This window comes from Gobius niger, assembly GCF_951799975.1.
Source record: "Gobius niger genome assembly, chromosome: 14".
NCBI lineage: Eukaryota > Metazoa > Chordata > Actinopteri > Gobiiformes > Gobiidae > Gobius > Gobius niger.
In genome coordinates, this window is record NC_136865.1 from 22223311 (window position 1) to 22241364 (window position 18054).

General features: G+C 38.6%; 1 protein-coding gene across 12 annotated transcripts in view; it reads right to left on the reverse strand.

Annotated features, from left to right (window-relative positions):
- The window catches only part of pleca (plectin a), a 155130-nt gene that overhangs the window by 110257 nt on the left and 26819 nt on the right, over nt 1-18054 (reverse strand). For 2 of the 12 annotated variants that reach the window (XM_079570829.1, XM_079570827.1), the window contains exon 1: nt 8768-8850. The exons of the other annotated variants lie outside the window; for them this stretch is intronic. In XM_079570829.1, the coding sequence (XP_079426955.1) occupies nt 8768-8813 (46 nt within the window). In that variant the 5' untranslated portion in view covers nt 8814-8850. Of the gene's footprint in view, nt 1-8767; nt 8851-18054 lie in introns of those variants that run through there. 12 annotated transcript variants of the gene reach the window in all.

The window sequence follows — 18054 nt, forward strand, 5'->3', positions numbered from 1 at the left end:
TCACTCTTCACCTGTTTCCAATCATCTAACCATGACAAATCCAGGGTAAATTGTGTAATTGTTTTGACTTGAGGTAACCACGGGTGATTTTTTTTTAAGGAAGCGTCTGATTACGGAGGGAGATGTTGAGTGGATTGCAGGAAACGCGGGGTTAATCGGATTACGTAATCAGATTAAAGAGGGCAGGGAGGGCTGTGGTCAGACTGCGCACCGGCGAGACTGAGTGGGTTAACTGGATTACCGTCGGATTACCGTGAAATGGAGACAAATGACTTAAAAGATGCGCTCAACACGGACTCGTCATTTTGAAGGTAATTCAGTTCAGGGCTTGGCAGCTTCAGTACATTTACACAAGCGCCAATGAGACAAAACATAATCACCTGTCAAGTAACCAGACGAACACAACAGGATGAGGGAAAAAAGGAGAAATATAAAGCAATATCAGCAGATCCGATGCAATAAACCTTTTCTTTCAGCAAACTGCATTAGGACCACTTGCTTCGGTCCCACTTCTGATCGATCCCACACAAGAGCAGGACTAAACAGGGACTAAAGCACTGGCCACTGCGGACCAGGAGCTGCACCGAGGTGGACTCAGACTCAGACAGACTTTATCGATCCACAAGGGAAACTGCATCGTCACAGCAGCTTAAGAATATTGGATCACTGTATAATAATTAAGCAGAAAGGATACTTTCAAGTATAAAATGTGAAATAAAAATGTGACATATACAATATACAAGGGGGAAAACATAACAATATAATAAAATAAACATAAAGATAGATACAGGGTTTATACAGGCAGAAACAAGTGCTATTTCTAATGCTACTTCCAATGCCCCCAATATTATATTTTAATGGCAAAAACGCAGAATAAAATCAGTGCATATTTCATTTCTTAAGATTTGCAAACATGTCATCAAACAGAGGAAAGAGAATTGGATAAAACGGGCAACGTTTTTGCAAAAAGATTTAGCTAACTGAATGTTTTAGACCAGTGGGGGGTTTGAATCCAAGTTAATAGGTCTTGATATTGGCACAATTAATTTAATGACTTTTAATGCTTTTTAATAACCTGCAGAAACCCTGGATAAACCCTGGATAGAGCACTCAAAAGATGCTCAGTCTTTTGAGTGTCTTTACTTTTTACCATAATGACAATAATAGACTCAAGTGAGCATAATAAATGACTGGTCTACCATAAAGAGCAGGCATAATTGATCCTGTCATATTCTTCTCTGTCACTAGATGGCGATATGCAGTACAGTATTATAACCACTATTATTTACAGAGGAAAACAAGAAGTTGAAACAATATTTTCTCTTAAAACATTGCAGATATTCTAACAATGCTCTGAAAAAAAATGTTATGAAGCCATTTGGAGATGTTTTCTACTCACATGTGTCATCTATTCCTCAGCGGAAATCTCCAAAATAGTCCAGAAACTACTAATGGAAACTTGAGTCTTGTTGTCTTTAATATTATATAAATAAATAATCAGAGACGGCCTGACAGAACGAGGTGAGGTATTTCAAACATGATCGTCTTCCTGTTCTCTCCTCAGATCGAGTATCACTGAAACATGTGAGGAGATCAGAGCTACAGCTGCTCCCACAGGAACCGGCACGGAACACCAGGAGAGTCTCAACCAGAGACCACACAACACACAAAGACCATACAACACACAAGGACCACACAACACACAAAGACCACACAACACACAAGGACCACACAACACACAAAGACCATACAACACACAAAGACCATACAACACACAAGGACCACACAGCACACAAAGACCACACAACACACAAAGACCATACAACACACAAAGACCACACAACACACAAAGACCACACAACACACAAGGACCACACCGTCCAGGTATCAGACCTGTGACCTCTCTTGGTGTGAGGACCAGGCAAACCACTCTGCCACTGTGTCATATTAACTAAATATTTAGAAAAGGTTTCTGAACAAAAGCAACACATTTAATGTAAAGTAAATGTACTTCATACTATTTCAGTAGTACTGTATACTAGTACTCAGAGGTGGGAGGGCAGCCAAAATAATTACTCCAGTATAAGTAACTTAAATTTGATTTTTTTTTTTCTCAACTAGAAGTAAAAAGTAGTGGCCCGAATATTTACTCAAGTAAGAGACAAAAAGTACTTGGAGAAAATGTTACTCGAGTACTGTGAGTACTATGTAACTGAGTGTAAAAGTCTGATTCATGTTTCAATAGTGACATAATTATGAGAAACAAAACATGAAGTAACGTGCAATATTTTCAAGGAAAATACCACAAAAACTGAACTGTTCTGTAATATTTATATTGTATTATTAGTTTACTATGTATTTTTCTTGTCCACGTCTTGTGTTTTTATGTGTCCGTGAGACAAAGATACATTTCTAGACAATAAAATCTATTCTATTCTAAACATATAAAAAGAAATCATTATCAAGAATTATGTAAACAAAACTGTTTCCGTGTCAAAATGAAGAATTGCCACTTAAAGATTTACTCACACTAAGAAACAGATACTTCATTGTGTAAATGTAGCTGAGTACTACCCACCTCGCTACTACTACTAGAAAAACTATGACTAGTACTCGTACAAATATATATATGTATATAAATATATATGACCCATACTGCAGCTAATACTTCTATTCCAACTTCAACTACACTTGCAACTACTATGACTATTAAGCTTAATTTCTAATACTATGATCACATTTACTGAATCTTCTTATTCTATGGCCACTTTGTCCCGGAGAATATACATGTATGCTTTCAAACATTTTACAACAACAACAACGAAATGTACGATTCCAAACACCATCTATTCCTTAAACCAAAGAAAAAAGTCTGTATTTTCGTGACATATTTTCTGATTGTCTGCTTTAAAAAACGTCTAAAAAACGAGCACAACAGAGAATGCCAAACCACTGATTCGCCTCTGGCTCAGATATTATCTCGAGTCATTACAGAGAGATGGAGTTTAATAGATATATGCAGGATATTGTGGGAATACAATAAGGAAACAACATGGATGCTAAATCATCTGAAATTACAGATTACAATCTCAGTCGAGCCGTTCAGGAAGCCACATAATGACAAAGACGAGATGGAGCTGACCACGACGTTTGTTTCTGAATGAAAATAACGCTGCTGCTGCTGCTGTAGACTATATCATGCAACAATCTTGCACAAAGTTCTAACATTGAAACATTGATTTAAAAAGAAATTGCACGTCTAAAGAGAGATTGTGACAAAAAACCCTCAGCATTGATCTTCCCAAATGTCAGCTTTCCCTTTCCGTCCAGTCGCCTGTATCTGTGTCTCGCTCTGGGGTCAAGTGCTCTGACCCTCATCCTTTGAAACAGATATCGCTGGTCTGGACTTGTACTTAAAAGACCACTTATCTCTGTCATTTGCTTGGCCTGTGCGGAGCATTATTTACAAAGGAGTAATCTGCTAACTACAGAGAGGACAGACAAGTGGGACATTCTCCAAAAATGATCCACGGTATGAGTAGAAAACGTGATAAGCTATATTCATAATCATGTGTATTGATTTCAGTGACAATTGCATTTTGTAAAACTGGTCGAGATTAAAGGGGTATTTCAGGATTTTTGACATAGGGCCTCATTTCCTAGTTATCCAGAGTGTTGTTGATTTCTGGAGATATTTTTTTTTGTAATTCATGCAGTTCTTATATTTTGAAGAGTTTCATGGCGCTAGGCTAATGCAAGGCTAGCCTGCATTAAAAACAGTCTGACCCGCTCCACAGAGCACCTGAGGCAAATCACTTATAACACCAGACTAACCATATAAATGTCTGTGTCGATAGAATATTTTTTGGAATATAATTGCATCACATGAATGATTGCATTTTGAGGGACTATTTTCTAGCAGATCACTCCGCCGCTGCGTAGCTTATACAACCTCGAAGCTGATGCTGCTCAAATAAAAGTTATTTTAAATGCAAAATGGTTCAAATTATTCTATCGACACAGACATTTATAAGTGATTTGCCTCAGGTGCACTGTGGAGTGTGTCAGACTGTTTTTAATGCAGGCTAGCTGATACCGTAGAAATGCGCTAGCCTGGCACTAGCCTAGCGCCACGAAACTCTTTAAATATAAGAACTGCATGAATTACAAAAAAAAATATCCCCAGAAATCAGCAACACTCTGGATAACTAGGAAATGAGGCCCTATGTCAAAAATCCTGAAAAATCCCTTTAAGTGCACAGGTAGTGGACATGATAAGGAATAATGATCATAAGAGTTTAGTGTCACTTAAAAAGGCATCATTATAATCCCTCACCAAATGCACATAACTAATATTGCAAAAACAACCAGATGAAAGTGCCGTCACTGCAGTATGTGAAAGGTTCATTATTATTTGTTTTGACAATCAATTTACACAATTTATAGAAATAATTTCAGTCCAATTTAGATCTATTATGGACTCTTTTTTGTTTTCGAATTGATCTATGCCGAGTGATACTTGAAAGGTCAAATATTTTATGAGGCCGTACTTTGAGAACCACTGCACTGAACCATTTTAAAACAGTAAGTTCCATAAATATACAGAAATATAAGCATATTTGTTTTTTCATCAAATTGTGTCATACTAAGATAAGAAAAATACTACCAGTAAACCAATCAAACTCAGACTAAAATGGCACTAAATCAAAACAGTGCCTGGTCAACCCAGTTTGGGGAGCGGCTCCACTGCCGAGGCCAGGGCCAAACCGGTCTGACCAGGCACAAGTTTTGGAATCGACCTCTGGCTGTGGCCAAAGCGCTGAATTATGACTTGACTTGAATTATGCCAAGAAAGTAGTGATTATGAATTGTGATACAGTGATATTGTATACATTGTTATGTGGCTTTTGTATCTTAATGTATTTTTAACCTTTTTTTTTATTTTTATTCCTGTTTTTTTATGTGGACTCCAGGAAGAATAGCGACAGCCCTGCTGTGTTAATGGGGATCCCATCAATAAACATAAAAACATAAACTAACATGAAGTGAACCGACACTGGCCTATGATTGGCGAAAGAGAAAGAGACAGCCCTCACTCAACAACAGCACAACTTTAGCTGCTTCTTTCCTCTAGTATTTGCCTTGGCACCTTTGATTAATTCCATAAACCCCACCAAAAGGTAGTATTTGTCCACATTGTTCTCATCACGGCTTACAAAACTTTTCAGGCCGTTCTGTTAGGCGAGTACATAGACTGAAGTGTGTTATGTGGAACCACGGCTAAAGTGAACCAGATGAATCCTGGCATTGTCATCTTGGAATATGCCCGTGCCAAATCCATTGATGGAATAACGTGGACATTCAGGATGTTCAGGTCGTCAGATGATCTCATTGGTTCAGCACATAGAGGTGCTGAACGAAGACCTGACCAACAGCAACAACTCCAGATCAAAACAGTTAGTTAAAGCAGTACTAAATAACTCATGCCCCTAGAGGCTATAAGCGCAACTGCAGGTGTCGTAGCAAGTTGTGATTTTTTAACTCATTAATTGTCAGTGAGAGTAAATACAACGCTGACAGAAGAGGCAAAGGGAGAGAGGGATATTGTACATCCAATTACACAATGGAAATATATTTTTTCACTCAAACTTGGCTGTAAAAACTGTTTAAAGTGGCGCTAGCCCTCAGTTAGCTTTGCCCGTTAGCCTGCTAGCTTCTTCTTTAGTGTGTATTGGTGGCTCCCGTCCGTTGGCAGTCAAGTTGCAATTGTGGTTTTCCAGGGGGATGAAAGACCCACCAATCATCCCATTAACAGAATTGCCCTAATATACTGTATATATTATGGCATGTTGCAATATTGATAATGTGATAACGATCATTTGTAAACTGCAGCCGTACTTCAGTACTTTTTAGGGCCCATACTACTTGGCACTACGGAAAGCAGAGGGGGACAGTACAATGCTGAAAACACTGTTGAGGTGGTGACGTGATTACAAATGAACTGGGTCTGAGCGCTTTGGGAGCAGCCAGTGAAGCGGAGAAGCCTTTGAACAAAAAAAACATCTCTGGGGAAACGCTCTCATCCAATCAGAGCGGTCTTCACCAATTTAGCCCCGCCCCCCCACCAGGATTAGTTTAAGTCTAATTAAAAAGTAGTCCAAAGTTGTCGCCACGTTTTGCCAGACAAAAACAGCACAGCCAAACCTCAACCAGACAGACTTTACAGCTGCTTTTAAAATGAGTCTCGTTTAGTCTGAGCCAGATCCGCAGAGTCTGGAACGAGCACTTTGTTCTATTTGACTGAAACTAAAGTAATTTAATATGAACGGATTATCATGTGCACACTGTTATATTTGTTAAATGGAGTACAAACCAACTCCATGTTTGTTTGTTTTTTCATAAGGGAACAACAGCATGAATACATTTAGAAGATTATTATGTGATTTAATAATGATAAAGTTATGTTAAAATGATCTGACATAATATTACTATATATGTTAACTGTATTGTGAAAATACCGGCTGTAGTGCAGCTCCTGACTGAGGCTTTGGGAGGGCAAGCTCATTAAGATAATCCTGATACAGAGGAGGGCCTGAATCGTCATGGCAACGACTCCGCCTCCAAAACCACAGAGAAAGTTACAGTGAAGTCCAGGTAACGTCGGGGACATGTATGCATGTATGTAGTTATGATGACGATAAAAGTAACAAATGAAATGACTGCTGTTGTCATATCGACCCCTTTTGCTGCTGACATCATCATCTGTGACATCATCATCTGTGACATCATCAGCTGGAGGCAGGAAGTGATCAGGATAAATAAGATTAAACTAAACCTAGCGAAGTGTAAAACTACAACTAAAAAATGTGGTCTTGTTGTTGCTTAAGGTGCAAGAACAAGAGGAATGAAAACATTTGAAACGATAAAATAAGGTTTATCTGATATTTCCAACAACAGTTTCAGACATTTGTTTATCGTTACTATGTCAACAGCTACAATGGAAATAGATAGGACTCTTAGCTTCCCGCCTCCAGCTAAGCCCGGAAGACATTTTCATAATGGCACAAGAAACTCGGGCAGAACGATATTGAAGTAACTTTGGGATATAAGATAAGTAGGTAACAGGTTTTTCAGCATATTGTGTCAAAAGAAGACTTAACCTCTGAACCGAGCACATTTTCAACAATTGGCTTCTCGAAAAAAGGATCAAAAGAGCAACGAAAAAATGCCGGATAAGCGACAATAACCAAATATAAAAGAGACAAAAACACAACAAAAACGTTTTAAAAAATGTGACAAAACCAACCCAACAACGCAACAAAAAAGCTACATTTTTCTTTCAAATGAGGCGTTGCATTGTTGCTGTCCAGTCGAGAAACTTTTAGATTTGGGTGAAGCCGAACTGGAGACAATATGCTTGGTTGAAGTGGGGGTTAAGAGGTTAAAATAAAACGACATCGAGACCAAATCAAGAAAAAAATGAACTAAGTTGGTAAATGTTTAAAGAGACTAGATCCAAGTTAGCCATTTTATACTCACTACTGCCACCTCAGGTCATACGTGTAACTGCAGCTTCTATATTAAGCTCGTGCATGACGGCACTTGGGACCCAAAGCAACAACGTTTTGAGTGACAGTGCAGGGTTTTAGAGGCAGTTATGAACAGGTCTGGGCTCATTCTCCACATTAGGACATGGCTGGAACATGTAGGGGGAGGAAAATACTTAGTTTTAACATTTTTAAACTCCATATAGTCCCTTTAACTAAACGTGCACTTTGACACATTTTTAAAGTTCAATGCATTGTTTTTGGCTGAGTCATATGGAGGCTTTAGTCATGTTGCGATACATTGTGGCTTCTTGCGATACGAATATTGCATGACCGATATTTTTTGCGATATATCGTGCAGCCCTATTGGAACATGCACTTTCAGACATGGGCCTTTATAGATCAAATATTATAGAGGAAAAACATAAAATGAGCATGTTATACAGACATTACAGGAGTTCTTAAAAAGGCAGGTGAAATGTGAAATGAACTTCTCTCCAAAACATAAACAGCATTGAGAATCTCCACAGCTGCCACACTAACTGCTTGTCTATGTCTTTTCACGTGAAACAACTTCATCTCCTGCTTTGTTTGTTTCTGACAACAGCAAAACACTGAACGTGAGAATACTGTCAGCAGCTCTGAAGGTTATTATGAGCAGGAAAACACCCTACGTTCAATGACGCTACACAGCCCAGCCTCCTGACACACATCCTGTCCCGTTCACTCCACATGTGCAGCCCCCGTACCCCTCCGCTCCCTCATCCCTCTGCGCACATCCTCTCATCAACACCTGTCACTGTTATTTCTGATGCAGCTCCTCTCCTCTCCTCGCTTCTCCCCTTTCCCTTCTCTGCATCGACGTGCCGCATGCAGCAACCCCATCCTCCTACGTCCCATCGAATAAAACCAGCACCTCAGCGCATCCTCCCCCCCGTGTCCCGAACCACCGTGTCCACTCCACAGCGCTCCCTACAAACACAATGGATCCAACCACAAAAGGGGCATTTTCTCAACACTCTTATCCCTGAAAGCATGCAGCAAGCAGGGGGGGGGGGGGGATTACCCGCGTGGCTACAATTTCAACTATTTTTAATTTTTTTTGGCCGTTTCTTCAGGACGAGGAAGTGCCCGAGAAGGGAGGGGGTTGTGACCAAAACAAGGCGGTCCTGCACTGTCATGACACGAGGAAGTACATGTCCCGTAGAATAAAGCGGTACCTTTGAGGGAGCAGATCTCCTGTTGGATAGAGCGCGGTGAATCCATGCCCGAAAGCCCCGTGATGTTCGCTCCACACCGTCCACAGCGGAGACGTGTCAAGGGTAGTTTTTTCCTCCTGCTGCGTATTTGCCACAGGGACTTGGCAGCGGCGTGTTTTTGCTCCCAAGCTCTCTCTCTCTTTCTCTCTCCCAACACGATCCCGCGAAAAAAAAAGGGGTATTTTTGAAGGGAGCCAAACCCACGCAGCACCTCCCTGCCCTCGCCCCCCCCTCCTCCTCTTCCGCTAGAACTGTCCCAGCCCGGCGTTGTCCCGTCTCATCCGCGTGTGTGGTGCTTTAACTCGGCCAATGACGGGCGACCGGAGCTGCAGCATCAGTGTGAAAAGATGCCCAATAGCACAGCGCAGGACGGGACAGCGCCGTCAGGGAGGCAGAGGGTTCTCATGCATGGATTGTGCAGTTTTCATCATGTTTTACTGAAAAAAATTGACTTCTAAGCATCTGAGAAGCAATACTGTGACTAGAATCCACTTAATAAATTCTGTGGACTCAGCAAATGGATGACCTTTACATGCAGTGACTCGGCAAGAACTCCATAGTAAAAGCTGCATTGCAAATCCCACTCACTCAGTACTGCTTTAACTTCGTCATAGTCGCCAATGAGTAAGCAAGTTATCTGCTGTCCCTTCATTAATTCATTCATTTGTAAATGCACAAACACGACTTTACAACTTTAACTTCGTCAGCCCATTGTTATCTGGTCCTTATTAATATTCAATAATGCAATGAGAAGGAGACTATTATATGTATTGAAGGTCAAACAGATGAAGAAATGAGCTCTAAGGGATTATTAGAGTGACGCTGAAGACCTTCTGTATTTCGTATTTCTGCATTTTGACAAAAAGTGACTCAGCATTTCTGTCGCCTGTGACCAGTCAATAACTTTTGTCAGCAAAAAATATGGCGTCACTGGACAGAATTTAAAGCTGCAGATACGTCAACAAACATGAGTCGAAAGCAGGTACCGACAAATAAATATAAAAGCTTTGTATTCAAGTGTTGATGCAGTTGGTAATCAAAATTTAAGAAGAAAAAAAAAGAAAAGTGAAACACCAGTTGAAAAAAAAGGGGAAAATTGGGGGGGAAAAATTGAAAAAATAATTTAGAAAAAAGTGGAAAATTCTTGGGGGGAAAAATGAACATTTGGGGAAAATTGGGTGAAACAACATGTAAAAGAAGTGGAAAAACATGGAAAATTTATAGAAAAACTTAGCAAAATATATGGAAAATCTTTAGAAAAACTTTGGGGAAAAAAAACGTCTTTTTTAAATTGGGGAAAAAATTTGAAAGTGTTTTTTCAGCCCTTTTTGTAGGTAAAGGAAGTGTCTAGGCAGTTTCATCTTAAATCAATTATACAAATGCAAAAGAAATTAAATGGAAGAAATGAACATTATTAATCTGTTTTATGGTTCTATATATCTTAGCATCAGTATCGAAAACCAAGTATCGTTATAGCACCAATATCGGAAAAAATGTTACAGTACCCAGCCCTCCCTGTCACTTTACACTAGCAGGTTTTATCAACCAGGCATTGAGTCTCATTTTAATTTAAACTGTCAATCTATAAGTGACACATTAGTTTATTTCTGTTACATTTGCCAACCGCAGCCTGCCTCCCTATTCCAGCCACAGATCCATCATTATTTTGTGAATCTTAAACCCGTCCAAAATCACATAGCTTTGCCAGCTGCTTTCTGTTAGACTGGAGAACAAACATCAATCACTTTGCAACCTCACCCAGACTACAAATCACACAAAAACCCTAAAAAACTCACAAAAAAATGTAATCAAAATGTTCCATAACTCTTAACAATATCATTCTTTTAGCCACATTTACGGTGAGACAAACAAATACGAGCTCATGACGTGATCCACCTGCATGTACTCTCGCTCTTAACACGAGGACGCAGAATTCAGCATCGCCCTCTCAATCTCGCTGCATAAAAACCGTCTGCAGCTGCTAAACCGTGTGGGAAGACAGACACAGGAAACATACAAGCCTCATATACATAGATAGTGTGTAGTAGGATTTTAAGATCCTGGGCGGGTCTGTCTGCATGCGTAATTATTTCAGGAAGAACTTAACGACCCCTCTGGATCGATATCAGCTCGATCGATACGAGCTTTGAGCTGAAGATATCAGATACAGCAGAAATGAACCTGAGGGAGATGGACAGCACAGCACAGGCGGTACAGGGGAGTCACACAAAATCATGAACGTCTTACCCCACACATTAACCGAGGGCATAAGTCAGTTAGTCAGCCTATGGGCCAGTCTAACGCCTCATTTGAAAGCTAAGACCCAAAAACTGATCTCAATGGATCTTGCTGTGTTTTCATAAGATTGTTTCATCACTTTTTTGTCAGTCTTTTGTTGCTATTTTCATCGCGTTTTTGACAAATTTTTGTCACTTTTTCATAGTGTTTTTTGGTGTTTTTTGTGGCTTTTTTATTGTGTTTTTGTCACATTTTTGTAAAATGTTCATAGTGTTTTTTTGTGGCTTTTATTGTGTTTTTGTCACATTTTTTTGTCACTTTTTCATAGTTTTTGTCACATTTTTGTCAATAGTTTGTCAATTAGTTTGCGTTTTCGTCATGTTTTTTGACACTTTTTTATTGTGTTTTTGTCACATTTTTGTCACTTTTTGTAGTGTTTTTTGTCACTTTTTTATAGTGTTTTTGTAACTTTTTCATAGTGTTTTTTGGTGTTTTTTTGTGGATATTTTTATTGTGTTTTTGACCCACATTTGTCACTTTTTTAAAGTGTTTTTGTCACTTTTTCATATGGTTTTTGTCACATTTTTGTGGCTTTATTTAATCCTCGTTGTCCTTTTGTTTATATCGCAATTTTGACACTATATCCAAGAAGCTTTTTGATGTAGATAAACTGGAGAGAATGTGCTCGGTTCAGGCGTTGTATTCAAGGTTAAAATCTGCATTGTTTCAGTAAGAAATACAGACTTACATGACTTCAATAAAAGCAACTAGAAGAATTAAAAAGGTGTGTTTTGAGTTTGATCGCTTTGCAATGAGGCCTTTTTGTTGCTTAAATAACATCCACTCATCAGTATTGTATAAGCCGTTTGCAATGACACGCTCCTCAAAAACACTGGAACACAGTATTCTCGAAAACAACTTCTGTAATTCATTTAATCTAATAATTTGAATAAGCTTCATGTGACTTCTTCAGGATTCAAAAACAACTTTACTTCACGACCATAAAAACAGAATCCAATTGCAAATCAAAGTACAATAAAGTGTCTCACGTGATATCTATTAATCAGCATTGTTGTAGTATTTGAGAACTGCTTTTTAGAACTTTATATCACGCAACATAGGTATTAATAGGTCTGCGTCTCCTTCAGTCACTCTTTCATTCTCTGTTATCAAACTCCAAAGTGCAGCCGCTCAAATAGAAACATCTCCTGCTTCAGTCTGGGTCAGAGGCTAAAAATACACTGTTTACTATCGATACACCCTCTTCTATTACATACAGGATAAACGGGAAGAGGCCAGCGTCATCCTTTTGAAGCAACCTCTACTAACAAAGCGAATAATCCACAAGAACATACAGTACATTTCCTCCGAATGACTGTATTTGATGTCTTGTTTGTCCTGCTGGGTGCCCGGAAGAAACAGTTTTGTCCAGGGCTTTTGGCTGAGGCACTGAGTTTTGTATTTAAAAGTTTTTGAAGAGCTCACAAACATAGCTTATAGACAATAGACTAACATCAACTAAATAATAAATATAAAAACAGAAAGTAGAAGAAGAAAAGAGCCTTGGAACAGCTCTGTATTTGCAGCTGGGTCACTGTTTGTATATACATGAGTGACTCTAAAATCTGCTTTCAGAACTAATGCACCAAAAATGTAAAAACGACTCCTAGTTTTGGGTGCGGAAGATGGTTGTAATGTATTATATTATTATGGTAATGGTTCGGCATGAATTTTGTCTAATTGTGCATAACTTCAAATCATAACAACGCCGCCCGAGAAGTGACTTCTTGTTTCGATCCAGCTCGCCAAAATAAAAGCACACAGCTCATCTCATTGATTACTTCAGCAGGTACTTGCAACACTACAAGAATATAATTAAATACACACATTTTAAGGGTTTTGTCTGTTAACCCTCTGTTAGAATTAATGAACTGTTGAACTATTGAATAAGATGGTGCTTTTATTTTGCCGTGCTGGATTGAAACAGGAAGTCACTTCTCGGGCGGCTCTTGGACCATCCTTAGCCAGGGGGTGTACTCACTTATTCCTCTATGTCCTGTTTACATGTTTGTGTCAGTAAAAATATTATAAAATGTCAATGTTTGGGTGGTTATAGTTTAAGCAGACACTGTTTATTCTTGTGATTTTAATAAAGATCAGACCAAATTTTATGAGCAATTTAGGCAGCAATGTAAGAAGTTCCAAACGGTGTTCTCACTTTTTCTTGCCACAGTAATTGTTCAGATTTAGGGTTCTAGAGGTGAACAAAGGTTAGAATAGGTTTAGAAAAAAATATTGCTATCATTGAAGTACTGGTATTGATAGATGAGATGCCTATTGCCTTGCTCTAGAACTGTAAAAACAAATTCTGAAATCTCAGCGGGTCTTTTCTGTGTAACATTTTGGACTATACTGTTGCCAAAACAAAACATATTCCTAATGACCCGCTAGACACAGACAATGCTACGTTTTGAGGAGATGTGCCATGTGGACAAGCGCTAATATTCATTGGGCATTTCTTCTGTGGTACTGCTCTTGTGCCAGAAGCGCAGCGCGGTGGATAAGCCTGTTTAGACTCCAGATTTTTGGTCCAGAGCCACATTCCTGCTTTAGTCCTGTTCACTGCACCACTCTGAGCCATTGTTCCACTCAGACAAACACTGGACTCACAGGTGCGGAGCAGAGGCGTCCAAACAGGAGCCAACGCAAGTGCAGCATTATTCAAGTCACAAATACAACTTTGCTCCCATTATAGTGCAGATAAACAATGAAACAATAGTGTGCAAATTACGCAATATCATTTATCAAGGCGTAATGTCTTCCTCCTACTCCTTAAGATCTTGCAAATTATTATTTAGCCCTTCAGTTTATATGACACTGTGCACACTTTCACATTGCTCAGCACCCAAATAAACTAATATCATTATTTACATTATTTTATTTTATCATTATAATGCTTACAAATCTCACTCAGTTTATACAGGCTTTTGCCAGCTCAAGTTCAATGCTTTTCAGTGCCATTTTTAATGCCCAAATACTATATTTCTACAAATGCAGAAATAAATCTGTGCATATTTCATTTCTTAAAGAAGAACTAAGTAACTTGTTTACCATAATAAATCTTTTCCGTAGTCTCTCTGGGGGTAAGACAAGTGGATGATTGGGGGATCTTAAATCTCCCCCTGGTGTCTCTGGCCAGAAAACCACAATTGCAACTTCCCTGCACCGGGTTGGACTCCCCAATACACACACAATAGAATCACGAAGAAGAAGCTAACAGGCTAACGGGCAAAGCTAACTAGCAAGTGCCACTTACACAGTATTTACAGCCACGTTTTAGTAAAAAAAAAAAAATCTTCCATCCATTTTGTGATTGGATGTACAATATCCCTCTCTCCCTTTGTCTTTTCTGTCAGCGTAGTATTTACTCTCACAGACAATTCATGAGTAAAAAAACATAACATGCATGAGTTACTTAGTTCTGCTAAAAGTTCTGCAAACATTTAATCAAACAAAGGAAAGAGAATTGGACAAAAGGGGAAACTTTTTCAACTAAATATGTTTTAGACCATCATTTTGGTATTTCCAATGAACACATACAGAATGAGCAATGTCATAATTTCTGAAAAATGCCAGTTTAAATCATTTTTAATGCTCTTAAATGATATCTATTGCCTTGATTTTGGCAAAATAAAAAAATAAAAAATTACTTTAATGCGTTTAAATACCCTGTCACTGCTATTTGACCTCCATTTATGAGCAGCAGTATGCTAAATGCCTAAAAAAATCAAACTCAAATCATCAGGAAAAGTTTGCTTTGTATTGAATAAAAACAGCATAGAAACTTTGAGTGTTAAAAATAAACGCTTGTGACACAAACAGGCCATGCCACACATTGGAGCTTTGTTTAGCTTTTTTACAAGAAGCCACAAAGCAGTTTAAAAGGCAACAATAGCTACTTTACATTTTGCTGCCTCAGTGGAGCTTAAATCGGGCCTAAACCTGATTCGACCGGTTTGTTGGCCTCTCATTCTCACCAATATAATGTAAAAAATCCACTTTTTTCCGATATTGCAGTCTACAGTTTGGGTGAGCCACTCCCTGCGCTGATATTTAGTCTAATTTAGTCTCCGTCTTTTATTACTCAGAATAGGACCGGCTCAGGGCAGATACTATGACAGTTTGTTTGACGGTTTCCTGGAGACTCGACTCGATTCGCTGCGTGACCTCATCGTCTCATCACAAAGTTGCCCAGACCCAGAATCAATCAAAACTGACGCCTTCAAACCAAAAAGAAATTCATCTTCTGGGTCAACAGAGGAAAGTGTATCGATTTGATGCCATTTACAGCCTGATAAAGAGACGCAGCTGCTGTATTTGAGAACCATAATGACTGTGGTTACGCAACAGGAGGACAGGATTCAGCTGACACTAATGCTCACTCAAACAGGCCTCAATTACGAAGTCCCGCCTCTGCCATCGCCGTGACAGCAGCGCCCTCTGACAGACACTTCAGACACTCCAGAGGCCACATGAGCTGTGACATGAGAAAGGAAAACCATATGATAACAAATGTAATGCTCTTTCACTTTAAGAGTCTTTTTGTCCTACATGCATGTTTGTTAAGCTTCTCAAACAAAGCGTCAAAATAGGGACAAAAATGAGAAGAAAATGCAACGAAAAACTGATGAAAAAGCGATGAAAGTGAAGCAATTAGGCACAAAAAGTGTGATAAAAACGCAACTCAACAAAAAAGTGCAAAAAAACTCAACAAAAAAGTGACAAAAACTCAACAAAAAAGCATCGAAAACTCAACAAAAAGTGAAAAAAACTCAACAAAAAAGTGTCAAAATAAAAAGTGTCAAAAACTCAACAAAAAAGTGTCAAAAAAAAAAAGTGTCAAAAACTCAACAAAAAAGTGTCAAAAAAGTGTCCAAAAAACGTACAAAAAACGTACAAAAAAAGTGTCAAACACTCAACAAAAAACGTTTCAGTTTTGGCCCGAACTTGTTTTTAGCTCTCACAATCCCTCCATTGTTCTGTGTGCAGCTTTGAGTGGTGGAAAATGATCTCCCATTGCTCATTAAATATTTAGTTGAAGACAAAGCAACAAGGTCTGTTTATAGCTGCGTTAACAACATACTATGCGGTGGCAATAATACATTCTCTACTAGAACAAAAATGTATGTACCTCAGCTTTAGCTTTGATTGTTTGTTTTTTAGACTTTGCATTACTGGCACCTGTGTACGTCTCCTCCACTCCCACACGCTCAGTGCTCCTCAATGTCAGGGCGACCAGGCCTTTTCAGGAGTTCCTCCTCACATCAAAACGACTGATGCTTTTAAGTTTGGTTCTAAACATACTTTTACTCATGTACTCTGGCATGAGAAATGTACTTTTCTCCCACTGTGTTTTACTGCGTTCCTTTTCCCCTCAAATTATATTATTCTTTAATTTAATCATTTGAAAGCTAAGACCTATAAAACTGATCGAAACAAATCTTTTTGCTCGCATTGTTGCCATGTTTTGTCACTTTTTGGACTGTTTTTTTTTTCACTGCTTTACTGTTGTGTTTTCATTACACATTTTTCTGTTACTCTTTTGTGGCTTTTTTTTTGGGTCACTTTTTTGTGACTTATTTGTTGCTTCTTTGCGGCCTTTTGTCACAGATTTTGGTCACTTTTTCATCCATTTTTTTCCTCACGTTTTCTTCACTCTTGTTTCTATTTTGACACTTTTTTCAAGATGATTTGGGTAAAGACAAACTGGAGAAAATGATGCTCGGTTCAGGTGGGGGTTAAGAGGTTGAATACTATTAAATAATATAAAATAATAGTGTCACGAGAGTGAGAACAGAAAAGCATTTCCTGGATACGTAGGACTTCAGGAAGAGCTTTTTGGGAGCAGTCACCAGTGAAAATCCAGAGATTACTCAAAGATGTGCGATAGTGTCAAAACACAACTCCAGGTATGTTTTAAATGAGAACGCACATTGCAACATGGTAAAAAGCTTAATTTAGTAAAATACAAGCTGATCTGGCAGTTGAAAATCCTCATTACTTATAACCTGTGCCGTTTTCCCCGAGTGTCCAGCCCTGCACTCAGACCCACTGACTCATGTTTCTGATGCAGATGTGAACAGACTGGGATCATGAGGTCGGACTGTCGAGCTGCTGTGAACTCTCGGAGCAGTGACACTTATGTTCGGTTTGTTATTACAGACTTATGACCAACGCTGCAGCTGGGACCGTCCCATCAGAGGCGTGAAACAGGATAATCTTAGGGCAACTAACCAACAAGTAGGGCTGGGTACCGTTAAACAATACCATGCAGTGTTGGGCAAGTTACTTAAAAATGTTAATATATTTTATATTAGCGATACAGCTTTAAAAATGTAATAAGTTTGTATTACATATTACTGTTTAAAAAATAGTTGAGTTACAATACTTTGAGTTACTTTTGAGTTACTTTTGGCAAAATGTAAACTGCAAAGAGTAAAAATGCCACCGAGCAAAAGTGCAGTAAAATTATTTTTCCTTCACTTTCCCCCATTCTCTAGTGTTTTGTAAATGCAGATCTAATGCACCAGTGTCCAACTTGATTTGGCATGTACATGTTATTTGTGGGAGTTTGGCATTTTTTCATTCATACATTAAAAATGCACTTGTAACTTCAGTTACTTGAAATGTAATGACTAATATATTCCTGTATTTTGGCTTACTAATATGTTATATTCCTGAGTTACTGAAAAGGGTAACTAGTTGTAACTAGTTTTGTAACTAGTTACTTTTGTAATATATTAACCCCAACACTGATACCATGGTATACAAAGAAACAGTTTAGGTACTACACTAGAAAAAGAACCATCAAAATCTCACGTACTTCATGTTGAGGTTGAGTCGATAACTTTATTATGAACTGATCTAAAATAAGAATAGAAGAATAAAAATGTGAATGCCAAAGGAACAAGCATGAATTCCACTTGAAATCAGACAAATTAACTTTTATT